General features: G+C 36.0%; 1 protein-coding gene across 1 annotated transcript; it reads right to left on the bottom strand.

The window, feature by feature from the left end:
• Positions 1-291: 291 nt before the first annotated feature.
• Positions 292-16,416, bottom strand: LOC110882447. The gene is made up of 3 exons (XM_022130466.2): positions 15,964-16,416; positions 13,475-13,876; positions 292-545 (listed from the first exon to the last, which is right to left on the bottom strand). Exons 1-3 carry the CDS (start codon positions 16,414-16,416, stop codon positions 447-449), a joined length of 954 nt encoding a protein of 317 aa, XP_021986158.1. The 3' UTR covers positions 292-446.
• Between the last annotated feature and the right edge of the window lie 4,506 nt (positions 16,417-20,922).

Raw genomic sequence — 20,922 nt, 5'->3', positions numbered from 1 at the left:
GAATTGAGACAAATCCCGATTAGTGCATGTACCCCCTTGCCTTTCGGCTATCAACGCCACCACATGATGCATGATTAACCATTCCCCGCTTTTAACGTTATTTTCACGAAATTAGTAAAATAACGTTAAAATTAGTGCACTTTCACTTTTGTCCTCCAAACGCTCACACATATATACATTATATGAGCATACCTTATATTTTGTTTATGATAAAATGAAGCAAAACATGTAAATGTAATTTCTGATAAAATAAAGAGAAAACATAAGGTTGATTTCATAAGAAAAGGCACGCAAAACAAGAAAACAAGGAAACATTCAAAGCATAACAAATTACATAAGCCACTAAATAAGATATATTAAAGCATCCGACAGGTGATCAGTCTTGTAGACTTGTAATGTGTTTTCTGTCCAAGACCACCATCGATCACACCTTCATTATATGGTTATTAATTCTGGAATTTAACTAACTTCTCAATCTGGGCCACTGCTTTGTAATACGTCTGTTCATATGGAAACACTTCCGCAAATTCTGGAGGAACATTGCCCTAGTTATCAACATACAAAGAAGCAAAAACTCGAGTTAAATTCATATAAAAAGTCTGCGTCACATATAGTAACAGGGCCGGTTTTGGGCCTGTGCGGGAGGTGCCACCGCACAGGGCCCAAAGAATCTAAGGGCCCAAAGTTGTTTAAAAAATATATATGTTTTAATATATAAAGTCGATGTAGAGAAAAAGCCCAAAACCCCCCTTTGGCTTAATGGATGCGGAAATTATCTGATGAATTGGCCGATTCCCCGTTCGAATCCCACCATACCAATTTTTCTTTTGTTTTCTAGTCTCTGCAAATTTTCTTTTGTTTCTAAGAATCTTAGTTTGTATTATTAAGTGTGGAATCTCATACCTTGGTGCAATCATTTTTTAGTTTAGATTTTTACATTTAAATTTTGGCCTTGAGCTCTTTGATTTTTTTCTTCTATTTAACCATTTACATAACAAACTTTATGTGTTTACTTGTTTAAATTTAGAGGTATTTTATTTCTCATTTCTCATTTAACCATTTGTTGCTAAACTAATTTGGATATGTTACATATATATTAGAGTTCTTTTTTAGTGTTAGTTATTTTTGATTATCGGGAGGGGGTTGAAACTAATGTTAGGTTTATCAATTTATTTGTAAGATAAAACTAGGATTTATTGTTTTTAAATCAATGCTAATTTGAGTTATGCATTCACTTTATGAACATGGATAATTGTGGTACATTGAAATATAGAGAAGAATTGGTATGGATTACAATACTTGATCGAGAGCTTTACTTTCAAAATCGCAAGAAAAGCCTCACGATTCGCTTAAGTAAGTAAGTTTGTGATGCAGGAGAATCTATATGATTGATGAGTTCATATTATAGGGAGGGGGCCCACTTTTTTTGTCTCGCACGAGGCCCAAAAGTTTTATATCATTTTCAGGGACGGCCCTGTATAGTAACACACTACTGTTAGACTTTAATTGTTACCAAGTTTAAGAAAGCTAAACGGGTCAAAGTGTAAATAGTCTAGAAGTGTAGTTTATGTTATATACGTATTTTAGATTAGTTGAAGGGTTATGTAATCTCTCAATTGTAAACCAGTGTCTTTAGGGTTGCGATGTATCAAAAGAATCGCGTCGTTTACACACACTGTTCCAGCATGTATATATGTATCGAACAAGTCAAGGATTAATTCAGATTGATTCCTTGCAGATTATTACTCAATAAAGTTTATTGTTTGATTCTCAAATCATCTTCTTAACCTGTGATATCTGGGCAACAACTACTAGAAAACTGTTGTTGGAAACATTTTCCGACAAAAAATCCACATGCCTTTCCAATGAAAACTTTTTCTTACACAAAATTTTCCAATGCACAAGTTAATTTTTTTGTCGGAAAATAGCACATATGAATGGACGTAATAGGTTTTCCGGATGGTATAGAACTTAGATTGATAACACAAACAATAAAGCAAAATCCCTCGTATGATTTTTATTAATAGATTGTGAACAAATAAAAACAAAGCAAGCAAATACAATGACTTAAATAGGGAAACCTGTTGCTCGTCTATCTGTCATTAGTCTATAATCCTCTCTGTTTTTATAATATTAATAAAAGTTGATATTTAAGAAAAAAAAAACATAAACAACCAGAAAACAAACTAGGACTCTCTAATTGACTCAACTTAAACGAATTCATGAGAGATCTTGACTTAATCGCATATCTTGACTTAACATAAACAACGTTAATTTCCAAACCCAGAAAATATTGCAGCAGCCCCATATCTGTCATCTCAAACACCTCCTTCATTCCTTCCTTAAATTTAATAATGAGTTCTTCACTTGAACTAGTGCAATTAATGTCATCCACATAAAGACACACATAGATGATATTATTTGCATATGTTTGCTTGATTAAAGTAGGCTCATTTAGGCTTCTATTAAATCCACTGTCAATAAAACAGCCATCCATTTTTTTTGAGTACTAGGCCCTAGGAGCCTGCTTTAGCCCATACAAACTACAAAGCCTTCTTTAGCTTGTATACATTGTGTTCAGCACCTTTAATCTTATACCCCTCAGGTTGCACCTACGTAAATGTCTTCTATTAGATCACCATTAAAAAAGGCAGACTTAACATCTAGATGATGCACAAGCCAACTTCTTTGAGTTGCAACTACAAGAACAACCCTTAGGTATTCGTTTCATGGAATGTAATGGAATTGGATTTGGAATTTAAACATTCCAATATTCCAATAGGAATTGGAATCTCAGTTCCATTCTTGATGTGTTAATTTGGTAAATGAATTGGAATATACCGATCTCGTCCCGTTGATCGGGTGAGCCAGTCGAGTCAGTAGCGGTTGGGTCGTGTCGAGATGTTTCAGGTCGCGTCGTGCCAGGTCGGGTCAAGACATTTCGGGTGGTAGCAAGCTGAGTCGGGTCCAGCCGTTTCAAGGCCGTGAATCGGCCGCTTTGGGTAGAGACGTTTTCGGGTTCTTAACGGGCCGAGTCGGGTCGAGACATTTCCAGTCAATAATGAGAAAGATTGGGTCGAGACGTTTCTTGTCGTTAATGGGCCAAGTCAAACTGAGAAGTTTCCGGACGGTAATAGGCCGGATCGGGTTGGTCGAGACGTGTTGGGCCCGGTCGAGACTTTTCGAGTCACTAATAAGTCAGGTCAGCTCGAGATGTTTTGGGCAGTTAACAGGTCGGGTCGGGTTGAATCTGTTGGCAGCGGAAGTTTGTCATGAACATCATGTTCATAACCAGAACTTGATTCATCACAACCATGACTGGATTTCATGTTGAATCAGTTTGTCAACAAGGATCACACACACACACTCTTTGAATGAAATTAATAATTGAAAGGATTTGAAATAAGGATATTATGAATTAATATCTTGGTACCGAACATAAACTGCCGGTAAAAGTATATATACAAATATGAAGGTGGCGGTTGGCGGTTGTTTGTGACAGTTAGAACTGGCGCCAAAAACTGCCATTTGAACCGGTGTCACATATGACACATACCCCTTCGATTATTTACATAATACACACACATATAATAGTAATAATGTTACATATAAGTATCATAATAACTAACTAAGATATAATCGAGTTTATGTTTCTAATACTCCCCCTTAAACTGGATTATATCCACGGGAATTCATTGACACACTTCGGTTTGCTTCGTTCACAGCCTTCTCTGCTTGCCTGAAATCAAATCTTCGCCGCTTCTGCATTTTGTTCATTCCTTTCCAGTCGTTTCCTGCGAAGAGAGCATAGTGTTCCCTTTCATCTTCCGGCATGCATCCTTCGCTTATGGCTCTCCTTCCTCCTTCAGCAGCTGCATTCTCACTCCTTGCCGCTTCATGTGAACTATTACCTCTTACATTTTCTTGAATGGATTTGAACTTATAATAGTATATAAGAACATCTAAATACATTGCATATGCTATCCTCATGAATTCCCCATCCTCATACTCATGCCCCATGTCTTTGGAAATCATGGCCCATAGGTTGTTAAAAGTCACAGTACGGTGACCACCTTCCCTTTTGACCACCATGTAAAGATCTAGCAGATTTACCCTCTTATTATTTCTTATGAACACCGGTATTGGTCTTGATCGAATCCCCATTTGTATGCGCAGAAACCAGTCAATCATGTCTTCAAATTTTCCTTATATGTAATACTTGTATTTCGCTACATATTCTCCATCTTCTAACATGTCTAACAGGGCTTTACAATCTTGAAATTGATTGAACTTCATGGATTGCAGGATCATAATGTTCCAATCGGGTTCATTGGAGGACAAGTTTAACCTTTCGAAATACTCATTCAAATAATCGGATTTGAATGTTTCATGTTCCAATTGTTTCTCTATTATGCACAGTTTTTCTTTTTCACCCATTTCATATTCTCTTGTTGTTCCATTAAAATAGTTTTTCTTATTCTGAAGTGGTGTGCAAAACATAGGAAACAATTTACATTTCTCGCCGTTAAACTTCACTGTAATGCCTTGTATGATCAGTTGATCAAGGCTGAGGACATTTCTATCCAAATCTGGTGTATAATACACACTTTGAATTCGAAAATTTTCACTTCCGGATATAACATCCACAACCCCTAAGCCCCGTATGAAGAAAAATTGATTTTCTCCGGTGTTTGTTTCGACACCATATATGTTTCTGATTCTTTTGAAAGATTCTAAATTTCCTGAAAAATGACGCTTGAGTTTTGTACTGACATACCATATTTCTGACCAACGTCCACCGTCTGTTCCACTGATGATGAATTCTGAGTCTCGTGTGTTGTCTGCATCTTGAATTTGTGTTCCGACATCCATAACTTGCCTGATCAACAACGCCACTTCATCGTTTTCTTTTTCTTTGCAGAATGCTACTTGATGTCCTGCCAGTTTGCAATAATAGCACCGTTTCTGCATCACTTTGCCCTTTGATCTTTCGCGTTGTTCGTCGGAACAGTGCTTACATGGAAGCACCGATGCAGACACATGAGTCACGTTTTTTGTATGATCCAACGTGGCTCTGATACCACTTGTTGGCAGCGGAAGTTTGTCATGAACATCATGTTCATAGCCAGAACTTGATTCATCACAACCATGACTGGATTTCATGTTGAATCAGTTTGTCAACAAGGATCACACACACACACTCTTTGAATGAAATTAATAATTGAAAGGATTTGAAATAAGGATATTATGAATTAATATCTTGGTACCGAACATAAACTGCCGGTAAAAGTATATATACAAATATGAAGGTGGCGGTTGGCGGTTGTTTGTGACAGTTAGAACTGGCGCCAAAAACTGCCATTTGAACCGGTGTCACATATGACACATACCCCTTCGATTATTTACATAACACACACACATATAATAGTAATAATGTTACATATAAGTATCATAATAACTAACTAAGATATAATCGAGTTTATGTTTCTAATAGAATCCAGACATTTGAAGTCGTTGACGGGTCGGGACGTTTCGGGTCGTTAACAAGACGGGTCGGGTCGAGACATTTCAAGTCGTTAACGGGTCAGGTCGAGCCGAATCAAAACGTTAACGATTGAGACGTTTCAGGTAGGACTGAGATATTTCTGGTTGTTAACGGGCCAAGTTGGTTCGATATGTTTTGGGTCGTTAATGGGTCGGGTTGTGCCGCTAAGTTTCGGTACATTACTGGGTCAGGTCAGTTCGATACGTTTTGGGCCGCTGACGAGTCAGGCTGAATCGAGACGTTTACGGTCATTAGCAGGTTGGTTTGGGTCGGGACATTTCGGGTCGTTAACCGGTGGGTTCGGGTTGGGACGTTTCGGATCATTAACGGTTCGGGTTGAAGGGAGACGTTTCGGGTTGTTAACGGGTCGAGTCAGGACGTTTATGGTCGTTAACGGGTCGGGTCAGTTTGATACGTTGCTGGCCGCTAATGGGTCGGGCTGAATCGAGACGTTTCTAGGCGTTAACAGGTCCGGACATTTCAGGGCATTAACCGGTCGGTTCGAGTTGTTAACGGGGGCTCGGTCGGGTCGACACATTTCGGGTCATTAACGGGTCGGTTCGAGGCGTTTCTAGGCCTTAACGGGTCGAGTCGGTTTTTTATACGTTTGGGGTCGTTAACGAGTCGGGCCGAATTGATACATATCAGGTCGTTAACGGGTCAAGACGTTTCGGGTCGTTAACGGGCCAGGTCGGTTAACGGGTCAAGGCGTTTCGGGTCGTTAACGGGCCAGGTAAGTTCGATGTGTTTCGGGTCGTTGAATGGACCAGGTCAGGTCGAGAAGTACCGAGTCGTTAACGGGTTGGGTCGGCTCGATATGTTTTGGGTCGTTGGGTCGTTAACGAGCCAAGTCTGTTTGATAATTTTGGATTGTTGACGGGTCGGGATGTGTCGAGACGTTTAGGGTCGTTAACAGGTCAGATCGGTTCGATACGTTTCATGCCACTAATGTGTCGGGCTGAATGGAGACATTTTGGGTCGTTAACGGGTTTGGTCGAGACGTTTTGGGTCGTTAACGGGTCAGGCTGAGATGTTTTGGGTCGTTAATGGACTGGGTCGAGATGTGACTGGTCAATGCTGGGTCGGGTCATGTCGAGACGTTGCGGGTAGGTGGTGTGCTAGGTCGAGGCGTAGCGTTGTGGGTCGGCGACAAACCAGTTTGGGGTGAGAAGTTTTAAGCATGGTTGATCGGTCAAAGATTTCAATAAATTTACTTTAATTCCTTCAAGATATGGAAGGATTTTGAATTCTTTTAGTTTAAGGAATTTGAAGGAATTCATTTGCAATTCCAATTCCTTTGCTAACCGAAGACAATCAAGAATGGAATTGAGATTCCAATTCCTTCCTTTGTTGATACGAACAACAAACGGAGTGGAGTCTAAATTCCAATTCCATCCAAATTCTATTCCATTCTGTGAAACAAACACTACGTTAGGTAGTGTTTGGTATGCGGGAATGAGAGGTGGAATGGAATGGATGATTACGAGGGAATGAAGAAAAGGATGCTTGGTTGGTCAATGGAATGGAATCACCCATTCCAAAAGGCATTCTATTCCCTCAAAATCATTCCTTCCACCCCCCATGTTTTTTTCCATTCCATCACCTATTGCACCATTCATCAACAACACCACAAACCCACCACCTTCGCCAAAACCCACCACCACCACCACCCACCACCGAGGCCATCGCCGCCACCCGCCACCACCTCACCCCGACAGCCACCGCCGCCGCCGCGACCCACTCGCCACCGTTATCACCCACAACCGTGACCAACCGCCAACGCCACTAGCCGCCACCACCCACCACCATCGTCGATGCCACCACCACCGTCATCACCAACCGCCGTCGCCGCCGCCACCCACCGCCACCTCTGCTGCCACCCACCACCACCAACAGCCACCTTGCCGCCACCACCACCAACAACCACCTTGCCGCCACCACCACTCGTCGTCACCGCCGCACCGCCACTTGCCGCCGCCACCACCACCACCCATCGCCGCCGCCCACACCCACCACCGCCACCTATAACCACCCACAATTACTACCACTGACTACCACCACCACCACTCACCACTTATTTTATTACTCTGTTTTTCTTGCCTACCGAACAATACACAATAATAATTCATTCCATTCACACATGGTAACCAAACAAGACATGGAATGGTAATGGTCCATTGCATTCCCTCGTCCATTCCATTACCTCGTCCATTCCATTCCTTCGTCCATTCCATTACCCCATACCAAACAGACCCTTAGAGTTTCAAATCTTGCTACAGGAGCAAATGTCTCCTCAAAGTCACTTTCTTCCTGCTGTGAATACCCTTTAGCCATCTGTCTAGACTGACTATTTTGCCACCAGGTCCTAGTTTGGTCTTAAAGATCCACTTAACACCAACAAACTTTACCACTTGGTAGGGAGTCACCAGCTCCCAACTCTCATTCTTTTGTATTGCAGCAAGTTCATCTTCCATAGCTTTTAACCATTCTTTCTTCTATATAGCCTAATAATAGAAAGTATGATCTACAATACTTAACGCAAAGTGTAGGTTTAAGCAGTCATAAGAGAAATCTTTAATCTCCTAAGTGTTAGCATACATATCATATATTGTACTAACTTTTATGGGCCGAGAGGTCCTGCTTGAATAAGAGCTAGAACCTTGCTCAGATTGGCTTAGAGACATTGTATTCACATTAGGCTTGGAGTATAGGGATCATCATTGTTGCTCAATGAGTTGTGACTTGAGGGACTATCAGCCGCTGAAGTGTTAGACAAAACCGATTCTATAGTAGTGAAAACAACTTCACCTTGATCAACAGGGAATGGATATGCATACATTCTTTCATAACTTTGCTAATCAGACTTGAATATTTCTTGCCAGTTCCACTTTGCACCTTCCATTATTGCAACTTCATCCTCAGCCTTTGATTCAAACTTCTTAGTGTCTGAATTGAACTGTCTGTAACCACTACCTTGCATATAGTATCTAATAAACACCATTTTCTTAGACCTGTTGTCCAACTTTCTTCTTCCTTGAGCATAAGTATGCCCATACCCAATACAGCCAAAAAATTTTAAGTGACTCACATCTGGTTTAAGATTAAACGAAGCCTCATAAGGTGTCTTGCCTTCTACTACTGTAATGGGAGATCTATTGAGAATGTAACTTGCAGTGGCAACTGCTTCTGCCCATAAATAATTTGGTAGATCTTTTTATTTTAGCATACTTCTTGCCATGCCCGTTATTGTTCTATTCATTCTTTCTACAACACCATTGTGTTGTGGTGTGTGAGGAACTGTCAACTCTCTTCTAATTCCATGTTACTCACAAAAGTTGTTGATTTCATTTGAGCAGAAGTCATCACCCTTATTTGTTCTTAGAACCTTAATTACATGGTCACTTTGCTATTCAGTCATTGTCTTAAACACATTAAATTTGACAAAGGTTTCTGACTTATGTACAAGGAAATATATCCAACACATTCTAGGGAAATCATCAAGAAGTAAAAAAATAGTAGAAGCTTTTGCCAAGACTAGGTACCTACATAGGACCACAGATCAGGTCTACATGTATGAGTTCTAGTTTCTTTGTTGCCCTCCATGAGTGTGATGTTAATGACTGTTTGGTTTGATTGCCTAGAATACACCCTTCACACAGATCTGGACCCTTTGTCTTTGGAATTCCTATGACCATGTGCTTATTATATAGAGCTTTAAGGCTACTAAAGTTGAGGTGTGATACCTTTGATGCCATAATTGAGTGGCAGAACTAGATGTGTGAGGCAAATCGGATTTTGTAGCATCCAATAAGAACATATTATTGTTTGACACCATAACATGCAAAAGATCCACACCATCGTTTTCTTATTATACACTTTCTATTTTTGAACATAAGTGAATATCCTTTCCTCATAAGCTAACCCACACTTAGCAAGTTATACTCCAAAGATGGAGCATAATAGACATCAGTTAACAGCTTGTAACTAGATGGGCCAGTAAGAATTCTAGTTGTCCATTTTCCTTCTACATTCAACTTCTTTTTATTACTCAATTGGACTTCTATCTTAAACTTCTCATCAAGAGTGGTAAAACTACTTCTTGAACAAGTCATATATTTTGAACAACCTAAGTCTATAAACCATAAATTGTTAGAATCGCTTACTTCATTAATGATGGCCATGAATGAAGTTCTTTATTGTTATATTCTTTTTTAACTTACTTCAGCAACCACGTTCACATGAGAATCTTTTGTATAGCAATCCATAGACATAGACTATATTCTTACATACATAGCATTGTGGAACTTTACTTCTATCAAATCCTCTTCCTCTACCATGGCCCTTGAAGTTACCTCGTCCTCTCCCTCTTGCATAGGAAGTAAAGATGGATCGATTGCTTTCTTGAATCACTTGCAAGGCATGTTCATCATTCTTTTCTATTTTCTCACTAGATCTACTGTTTAATCTTTCTTTTTGAGACTGCAGCAAACCCCATCAACTTGACTTGACTTGAGACAACTTGGACAGATCAAAAGACATTTCAATTGAGAGAACAACATAATCGAACTTAGGTGTCAGACTGTTACGGTAATAAATAGTGTAGGGACTATATGGTAATTGTTAGATAGTGCAAGGGGTTTATGTGTATTAATTGTAAGTACATAAACAGATGTGGGATTGAGAATCAGTAGCGAATGATTTTGAGACTTTCTTCCTCTTTTGATTCTTTCTCTTCTATCTCTCGCTCACTCGCTTGATCATCATTTTTACACGTAACAATGGTATCAGAGCTATCCATCCTCTTGACCTGAGGGTGTAGTAACAATCAGATTTCAGATTTCAGTGATTAAAGCAATTAGGGCAACAACAAAAGCGGTGTAACAATCAGAATTCAATCGAACAGGTAGCAGTGATTCACATCAATGATTTGAAGGCAAGAATCAAGGAAATCGGAGATTCAATCTAAGAAGACCTAAAATTCAACTCAAGGAATCATTGATTTAGCAGCAGCAACATCAAGAACAGATGACTACCATGGATTAGCAATGGAGGAGATCATGTCAATAAGGCAAGAAGGTACAGTTTTCGATTACTGTAGTATATTTCAATCTTTGTTTGAAAGGGTTAAGAATGCTGAAGATATGAGTGAGGTCTATGCTATATACCTTTTCATTGATGGTCTAGAACCAAGAATTAGAGAAGTGTTCATCACATGGCATCAATATAGTTATCATAAGGTGAAAGACTTTATTTCTTTAGCCTTGAAAATAGATGCTAATAAATTGCAAGATTCATTTTCTCCGTTTGATCCTAAATCTTCATTCTACGTAAAGGAATTAGTTTTTGATTCTAGGAAAATTCTTGATGAAATAATGGATGGTAATGAATCCTTTAAGCATGGTAAGATTCAAGAAATTAGTAATGAAGATAGGGTGTTTTATGAGTCCGCCTACAAGTGTTTGATGAAATACTTGAAAGGTTTAGTGGCGAAATTAAGGTTCAAATCCATGATGAATCTGAGAATGATAATAAGAAATTTGAAAATGAAATGGTCTTTTAAATGAAGATTTGAGTATTCAAAAATTGTGTGATAGTACTAATTCACGCAAATATGAAAATAAGGATGTGAAATTGAAGTGTTTGGATGCTTTGCAAGAAATTGTGTCAATAGTGGATAATAATGAGATTTTTGAAATGGCTAAGATGGATAACAGTGAAATCAAGAAAGATGGCCAGTAAAAGTGTATACATGGCATAAATGGAAATCCAAGCAATTTATTTTCATTAGGTTGTTGAATCTTGATTGTTTAAAAAGGAAGGTATATATGTGGCTTAGTTGGAAACATAAAGGGTCAGTAGTGAAGCACTTGTGGCACAAATGGAAATCCAGATCTTGGTTTTTCATTAGGATAATGGGTATATATTGGTTAAAAAGGAAGGCAAAGGGTTATACATGGCACAAATGGAAAATTAAACCAAGATGGCTAAAAATTAGTTCGACGGGTGCTTGCATCTATGTGGGTTTGGATAATAAAGATTGCATATAGTTGACTAAAAAGAATGGGAAACAATCTATGACGTTTGAAATTCGAGCACAGTTTGATGCATTGGGGTTGAAAGTTAGAAAAGTAACATCAAATAGCACATGGGTTGGAAATAGGAATGATGGTCTTACCAGATCTGCTGATGAAGACCAACAACTATTTAGTCGGCATTTGCACACAAAGAAACATGAACTAGTTGTAGTTCATGAGAATGAATTTGATCAGATCATAGACAAAGTTACAAAAGATAGCATGGGTTCTATAAATCATTTTTGTATAATATGTTTAGACTCTACAAATCCTGTTTCATGCTACTTGGCTGTACTTTTTGAAAATGGTGCTACTAACTGGCTGGGAATTTTGGCATTCAAGCACAAAACTGAAATTATGAAGAGATGGCTAGTTAAATGGAAATGGAAGAGCAATATCATATGTGACAAGACTGTAGTAAGTAAAATACCAAACAAAGTTGAAATTGAGATATGTGAAGGCGAATTAAAAGTCAATGTTTCAACAACAGGGAGTGCAAAAAATTAGATTTGAGTTTTCATTCTTCAAAAGCTTGATTCTTGAGGTCAAGAATCTTTTATGGGAGGAGTATTGTTACGGTAATAAATAATGTAGGGACTATATGGTAATTGTTAGATAGTGCAAGGGGTTTATGTGTATTAATTGTAAGTACATAAACAGATGTGGGAATGAGAATCAGTAGCGAAATGATTTTGAGACTTTCTTCCTCTTTTGATTCTTTTTCTTCTATCTCTCGCTCACACGCTTGATCACCATTTTTACACGTAACACAGACTGTGCAGAATTTTTTCAACTATCACTTGATCATGTGAAACAATTTAACCATAGGACCTCTTCTGGCTTAATGGACATCACCCATGAGAAGTAGTCTCCTACAAGTTTCCGTCACACATAGCTAGATTCTCAAACTCTCTTCTAAGACCCTGTAGTATCACAGCTTTCACTTGATTGTCGCCTTGATATTCCATTTGAGGATTTCCCAACTTTCTTTTGCTGATTCGGCTGAGGCAATTCTTGAGCAAAGTTGATCATGATGTGCATGTTGTATAAGGGATACGACATGAGCATCCTTTTTTCTTGAAATTGCGAAGTTTTGCTGATCTTGTTCACTCTTATCGACTCCAGTTCCCACAAGTCTCTTGACTTGAGAATGGTCCCCATCCGTGTGTTCCAATGATCATAACCTTCCCCTTTAATACAAGAATGGGGTAGGCATTGGGGGCAAAGTGCTTGTTTGATCGGCCATTGAAACATGAAACCTTAGAACTTCGAATAATCTCACTCACCGGGCTCTAATACCACTAATAATATAGAACTTAGATTGATAACACAAACAATGAAGTCAAATCAATCATATGATTTTTATTAATAGATTGTGAACCGATATAAACAAAGCAAATAAATATATACGACTTAAATAGGGAAAACTCATAACCTAAACAACCAAAAAAACTAGGACTCTCTAACTAACTCAACCGATAGGACTTATTCAAAAACTTAAACGGCTCCAACATATTCATGAGAGATCTTAACTTAATCGCATTATCACAATGTTTATATATGATCCATGCCATGCACGTGGGTGTTTGGGTCACTTTCATCATTTTCATCGCGTAGGTACTTTATCCGAAATGTGTATTTTAACGGTTTTGTTTCCATAGAAAATTTTAGTAGGAAACCTTCCCCTTTTATGGTAGTGACACAAAAATATTAATTTGTAACATTGATGATAAATATAAATAATAATGGAGAAAGATTTCATACCCTAACGAGTTATGTAATATCCGTCGTTATTAATGACCAAGTTTCAAGTGCTAGCTAGGAATGGTATTATAAGATATGGAGATTTACTTACACGAAAGCGAACACGAATCAGATACATGGTCTTAGCCTGATCAGAAGATATTTCAGTGTAAACAACCTCCATGTTATGCTCCTCAAAAATATAGCAAATTGTAGTGAAAAGCTCTGGAATTCTTTCGGAGCAGATACTGATTAAAGCATATGCACCACAAACATTTAAGGTGACATGTGACGATGCATATGTTTCGAAGCAATTTGAACTTTGATAGGAGATGTTGTTTAAGTTAACTGAATCACCCTTGTTAATTAACAAGTTAGGTGACTCAGTGTTACTGACAAGACTTTGAGATGCGCTATAAAGCCTCTCTAGCTTCTGTTTTTCAAGACCAAGAAGGGTTTCCTTCAATGTTTTGATAGAGTCTGCAGCTTCTTTCAGTATTTTGGCTTTGTGATCCTGATATAGAACATAATTAATCAGATTTGTTTGTACAAATATTTTATAAAAAAGCATTTAATGTAACACATTTTCATACACAAAGCTTTCTAATTATGGAGCTATAAATACTAAGCATGTTTTCCATTTTTAAATAGAAATTTCGGATAACCCAAGTAAACTAAAGATGGATATTTAGTTTTAAGAAAAAAACATTGTGACTTGTTCATGAAAATCATTAATTATTTAATTACTCCTTGTTGCACCTAAGTTTGTATCATTTGCTACAAAGACGTTTTCCACATAAAACTTTATTAGTATATATATACAGCAATTAATTAAAAACAATTGGTACTTAAATGGTATATTAGCTTTATCAAAAGATACATGCTAATTTATATGTGCAAATAAAAAGTAGCGTAAAGATTAAATAAAAATAGGTTTTAACATACTAAGCACAAGAAGTGAAGGAAAAAAAATTGAAATTTTTTTCATCTACTTAAGCATAATGTTTAGTTTTAAAAAAAATAAATCTTGTATTTGCTCTAGTAGAGTAACTATGGGTAATTACACTAGAGTGATTACACAAAAATTAGACTTTGAAATTAAAATACGTATTTAACAAGATAGAAAAAAATTCAAGGAAAAAAAATCTTCTCCTTCAATTTTCACTTTTTGTATGTTAAGTCCACTTGTATAAAACATTCACTAAACATGATTTTTTATCTAAAATATACACAGCGTATAGTTATTTATATTTTATCTTTCTTATTTATAATTTATTCATGTTATATTTTACCTCTAATTTATCTTTTAAATGTATAATAATATACGACGAAAAGAATATTTATACGTGTTTCAAATCGATTGAAAACCATAAAATCGAATACGGGTACCACTATCGACACTCAGGGGCGGATGTACATTAGTGTAAGGGGTGGCGTTCGCTACGGCTTGACGTTCACGCGGTAGTGTAAAATTAGTGTAAATTTTGAAAAAAATTGACGTTTTTTCGATTTCGTTACCGCTTATTTATAAAACGATACCGCTTGGCGCGAATCCTAGATCGCTACTGTCGACACTTGTTATGGCTTACAGTATATAAAATTATTATATTGCGAAGACAACTCCACTTTTAACGAACTTTATTCCGTCACGTAAAAAATTATAAAAACGAATATTGAACCGCTACCGATGTTCAAATGGTATCGTCCCGATTCCTCATGGTAGAGAAAAAATAACTATATTTGACCCGTTCGAATAATGTTATAAGCAAAATAACAAAATATGCTTTAAAGGTAATTATAAAAACAAAATATTATAATATAATAATATGAGAAAAAAATGTAAAGTAAAAAACTAAAATAAAAGAAAAACTCTATAATAAAACCACACGTCCCTTTAGATGGCCAAGTATACCAATAAAATAGAAAAACTATTCACAAAGTTTACTAATGGTTATATTATTACTAATACTATTACAAATTACTAATTACTAATATTAATTGCTAATTGCTAATATTAAATAACTTTTTCAAATTCACAAAAGATGGGCTTCACTGTGGATTGTTTGCATTTGTTTTTTTTTTTCGTTGGCTTTACAAAAATATAAGAGGCATTTGTCATCTTAAATAGCACATATAAGTAGCTAATATTCAAAGAAAAAAAGTTGAATTTGATCTTTGATATTACTAGAACGAAAATTATTTTTTCTAATACAACTCATTTTAGATATAGGAAAAAAAAACAAACTATATAAATTCAGATTTTTTTTAAATTAAGAAAAAAACAAAATTAAATTCAGTTCCTACTTATCTTAATCCAATAAAAGTTTATTTGATGAGTTAATTAAAAGTATATCACTCTTGATTAATTTAGGAACTCGTCACATGAAATGCAAACTTTTTGTCCCTTTCAGCTTCTTCTTAGGAATAGAATTGGTAATCCGCAAATGATAAATCAGAAACCTAGCCAAGATCAACTGAAGTTGAAACAGATAAAAAATCTTTGATAATCGTAAATTTTGATTTATTTTTCTTGCTAAATCAAAACCAAAAAAAACAAATAGTAACAAAAGAAATAGACATGTAACAAATTTACGTTTGTACCTTAACTGAGAGATGAGGGAGCAAGGCTAGAAGTTCTCCATACAACTTTTTTTCTTTGGTTCTTCTTCTTCTCTCTAATGAAACTCGTGCACCATTGTTGCATCGCTGAAGATATCTCTTTCCTTTCGCCTTTCGCTTATGAATGACACCGTTGATCCCTTTTCGACTTCTTTTCATTACAACATCACCATCTATTAGTATCGCTTTACCTTTTCTTTTCTTAACAACCTCACCATCTTGGATTTCCTTCTCACCATCATGATGAGATGAGACAATAATATCATTTGGTTGTTCAATCTGGTTTTCATCGCACATGTTTGGATCAAGTTGCTGCTTGTCATCAATCTTTGCTTCATTTGCATGCCTTAACATTTCATCACCAAAGTTTTCATTTGATGTAAACCATGAGTGAGTTGCCCACCAAGCATCATCGTAGCTTATTTCTTCAGCCATAAGATGTGTTTGAGAAAGAGTCAAAGAGAGTTAGGATTATAGTTTTAATATGTGTTTGAGAATTGAGAGAGAGTTGGGATTATAATTATTTCTGTAAATGGAAAATTTGCATGCTTTTTTTAGAAAAGACGGTTATTGGTTTTTTGCGGATTTTAAGGGCACAAGATACGTGCAGTAATAGTCAAAGTTTTTTTTTCCTCACACTTAGAAACAAAAACAAAAACGAAAATGGTAAGGATGTAGGGTGTGGTCATGATTCTTATGGTCACCATGACCTTTCACATCAGTGTCATGTCATCCACTTCTAATCCACCATTCAAAACTACTACAATAAGGGTGTGATCATGACCCAAACAATTATTTTCTTATTTTAATTTATTTTTGTAAAAAAGGAAAAAGAAATATTTAAAAAGGAAAGTAGACTCATGGTTGCCATGGTTTAATCCATGCCAACCATGGTGGATGAGGCAAGGGGATGGTGTAGCAATTTATTAATGGTCCTATGTGGCATTGATGATCCAACCCATGCCCCCCACACCGTTTAGCCTAATTGAAAATTTTCATGTATATACATACACACCAAAATTTCTAAAAAAAAATACCTTCATCATCAAAAAATTTAAAAACTAGGTATAATAAGCTAAAGCATTGAGCCACTAGCTAACAAGAGTTAAATAAGAATTAAGTACTAACTAATTAAGCTTTCGACTTAGATTACATATCATTATTTGAGTGAACTCAACTTAGGCCATGGGGTGTACTCTAACATCTAGAGTGTTAACAATGACATGGCATGTTAACTAATATTGCAAACCACTCCCTCCTTGTGTTAAAGTGCATTAAATGAGTTATGTGTTAACATGTTAAACCATTTCCTTAGAGTAAGACAAAGTGAAATGAGAAAAAAAAAAAAAAAAAAAAAAGTTGATGTGTCACTTAGGTGAAATTAAGTTAGGTTAAAGTATAACCAAAGGCCTTATATTTGGTTTGATTGTTGTAATTGAACTTGCTTATACAATAAAACCTTGAACTAGTTACTAATAAGAGGGAGCATGGTAAATGATTTCCATCATATTCTAAATTAGTGAATTCTTATGTATCATCTTTTGTTTTTTTTCCCAAATTAAAATAAAGAAAAGAAAAACTTTTTAAAAGCAAGTAAAACTAGGTGTGTACTGATCTTTATTTACTGACGTGCCGCCTTCTGAGTGTTTCTCACGCTTTTCTAGATATTAAAATTTCATTTCATTTGAGTAAATTTAATTGAGAAAAAAAAAAAAACAAAAGGTACAATTATAAGGTGTTAAGATCGTGGGGTATGGTGGGGGTGGGGGTTTGGGGCATGGGTTGATACGTGGAACTTGAAGAAGTCAATACACAAACTTAAGTTGTAGGGGGTATAGTGGGCGTGGCTGGGCTGGCGTGGCCAAGCGACATCATTTTTTTAATATACATATATATATTTATAACCATTAAAATCTACATAAACATACATAATAATTATCAAAATAAAAAACAATCATTCTTGTTGGACTCTGTATGCCCAAGACACATATTAAATTGATGTGGCTAGTACGTTATGATCCAAGTCGAGTCATACCCAATAACAAGCTAGACAAACACTTATATTATTTATTTGTGATATGATCAAACAAATAAATATTAACACTTACAATATTTAGAAATTGGTTTTCTAAATAATTACACTTGAGAAACTAATAAATTATATGGATAATTTATTTTGAGAGAATATTTTATTTTGTTATTTAATGGGTTAAATAACATTATAAAAGATTACATAAAGTCTTGCAAACATATGGTGTAATATTTTATAAAAGTTATAAAATAAACAAGACTTAAAATTGTTAAAAGAAAATTTATTTTTTTTAAAACACCCTCCAAAAATCAGCCATCATATGGTCTTCCCAAGAATTTGTGGTCCAATCACAATTCATGCTTTTGCATGTGTTAGAGAGGATTTGATTGGATGGTCTTTCCAAGACCATTTTGGTCCAATTATCTTTCATGCATTTGCATGTGTAAGAAGGCATGTGATTGGGTGGATTGGAGGTGATTATCTCTCATACCTTTATAACCATTTTTAGTTCACAAAAATGGTGGAAGACTTGTGTTATTTTGCTCTCAAAATCGGCCATAGAAGGGTTCCAAGGAGCTCTTTCGGTTTCGTTTCAAGTGTTAAATCCTAGCTATTTCGTGGTGTTTTGTTGGAAGCTTGGGGTATACAAGCTTGAGGTCTTCTACTCTTGAAGACAACCATTCTTGAAGCATCATCCGTTTCATTCTCATTACTCCAAAAAGGTAGTTTTTCTAAACACCCTATGGTTATGTTTGATAGTATGCATCTTCATATATGGATCTGGGTTTTGGGATTTTGCATATAAATGGTTTTATATCTTATAAAAGTAACATGTTTTAAACATTATTTCCGCTGCGTTTTTATTTCATATGGATGAAATTGCTTTGATAAACATGTTAAAATCCCAACAATGGCATCTAGAGCCGCTTATGTGAGTGCATACTTCAATAGATTAAAAATTTCAGGTTTCGGGTTTGAATAAAACCCTATGGCCGAAAATTTTAACATGGTTAACCCTTTTGTTTTTCAAGATTATTTTCTTACATGCATAAGAGAATCTTGAAAAATTTATTTCATATGGATGATTTGTTTGTTTGGACAAAACTTACCTTTTCGGTTTTTTGAACATAGCCGAAAATGTTTATAAAAGGGAACCATTTTTTTTATGCTTCTTGAAATTAATATATATATATTTGGATATATATTTTGGTGCATATGACCTAGCCATGACCTTGTGTTGAATGATTGTGTTGTTATTTATTATTTCAATGGGTTGTAATAATTATTATTTTGTTCTTCCATTAGAAAATATGTAATTTATTTATTTTCATTTGGTATGTAAAATAAATAGATTAGGTGCATTTTATTTTACTAGAAAAATGTATTAGGATATATTTTGTAAAAGAAGATGCACACAAGAATGAGCTTTTGGTTTGGACCATAATATTCGGTCCAAAGAACTTCATCGTTCTCAACGGGATTTTAACCCGATAACCAAAACTCATTTTTGGAGTCCAAAGGAGTTTGGAGCTGAATATAAAAGACTTTTGGAAGCCCAAAGAAGGTGGAGAAATCACAACACAAGAAGGAGACTTGAAGCATTTGGATGCGGGATCAAGTGGGAGTTCAACGACACATAACTTTTGTCATTTTTCACCCCTTAGGAAGGACCTTTTGGCACACTTGTTTCGGCTAACAAGTGTTGTCAAAATAGTTGGCTATGGTTATGCACCTATTATTATGAATGATGTGCTTGTTTGGTTGCTTATTTTGTTGTTTAGATGATATGTCGATATGCATGACTTAACAAACTAATAATCAACAACAAGCGTAAAACTGGTTCTTAACAAAATCATTAAAATGGTTAATAAAAGGTTTTATTAAAAGTTAATGATTTTGTAATAAAATGGGTTTTATTAAAAAGAACCTTGAAAATTAGTTCTCACTAAAGTACCATTAATTTGAATGCATGCAAATGTATGGTACATAATATTTTCTAACTAGAATTTTGAAATATTGAAAACCCTTTTATAAAACAAGTCAAACACCATCCTTTTATACAACACTCGAAATACTTGGGAACTCTTATTGTGGGATAAAGGTCACCTAACCACATTTGAGGGAACTTGTATGTTCGAGGTGGGTTTACCATGTTTGTGGGATAAAGGTCACCTAACCACTTATGTGTATAAACTCACACGTGTGTGTAAGTTGGACGACTTGATTTGGAAACCATGAACTTAGGGTCACCAAAGCATGGGGAACAAAGGTGTTGATGGGATTAAACATGCCAACTAAACATAAAGATGTTTAACCGATCCCATATGGCTAGAAATTGCAAAAAGTTGCAATTGTCAAATGTTGACTACCTTGTTAATTTAAATAGAGGGATAAAGGTCACCTAACCAATATTTAAATGTAACGTTGGATTCTAGATTTTAATTATTAATTGTCTTTAAGACACAAAAGGGTATTAATGATTAAAATATAATAATATCGAAAATACTAAAATTGAACTTGTTAAATTTTGTAGATGGCCGCTAACAATGCAAACCCGATTACCCAAACCGTCCGAAACCTATCACTAAGAACCATCCTTGAAAAGGATCGTCTCAACCATAACAACTTCATGGATTGGTTTCGAAACTTGAGAATCGTTCTCAAGCAAGAGAAGATATCCTATGTGTTGGATGATCCTATTCCCGATGAACCTAACGTGGAAGATGTGGAAGCCTACAACGATTGGGTTAAGTATACCGAGGACTCCATGCAAGCCTCATGCCTCATGTTGGGAACTATGATTCCCGAAATTCAAAAGGATTTTGAACACCATGGGGCATACGACATGATTACCCAGTTAAAGGAAATGTTCCTACAACAAGCAAGGGTAGAACGCTTCGAAACTGTTC

This window comes from Helianthus annuus, chromosome 10, assembly GCF_002127325.2.
Source record: "Helianthus annuus cultivar XRQ/B chromosome 10, HanXRQr2.0-SUNRISE, whole genome shotgun sequence".
Taxonomy (NCBI): Eukaryota; Viridiplantae; Streptophyta; class Magnoliopsida; order Asterales; family Asteraceae; genus Helianthus; species Helianthus annuus.
This window is presented reverse-complemented; position numbering and strand designations above follow the sequence as displayed.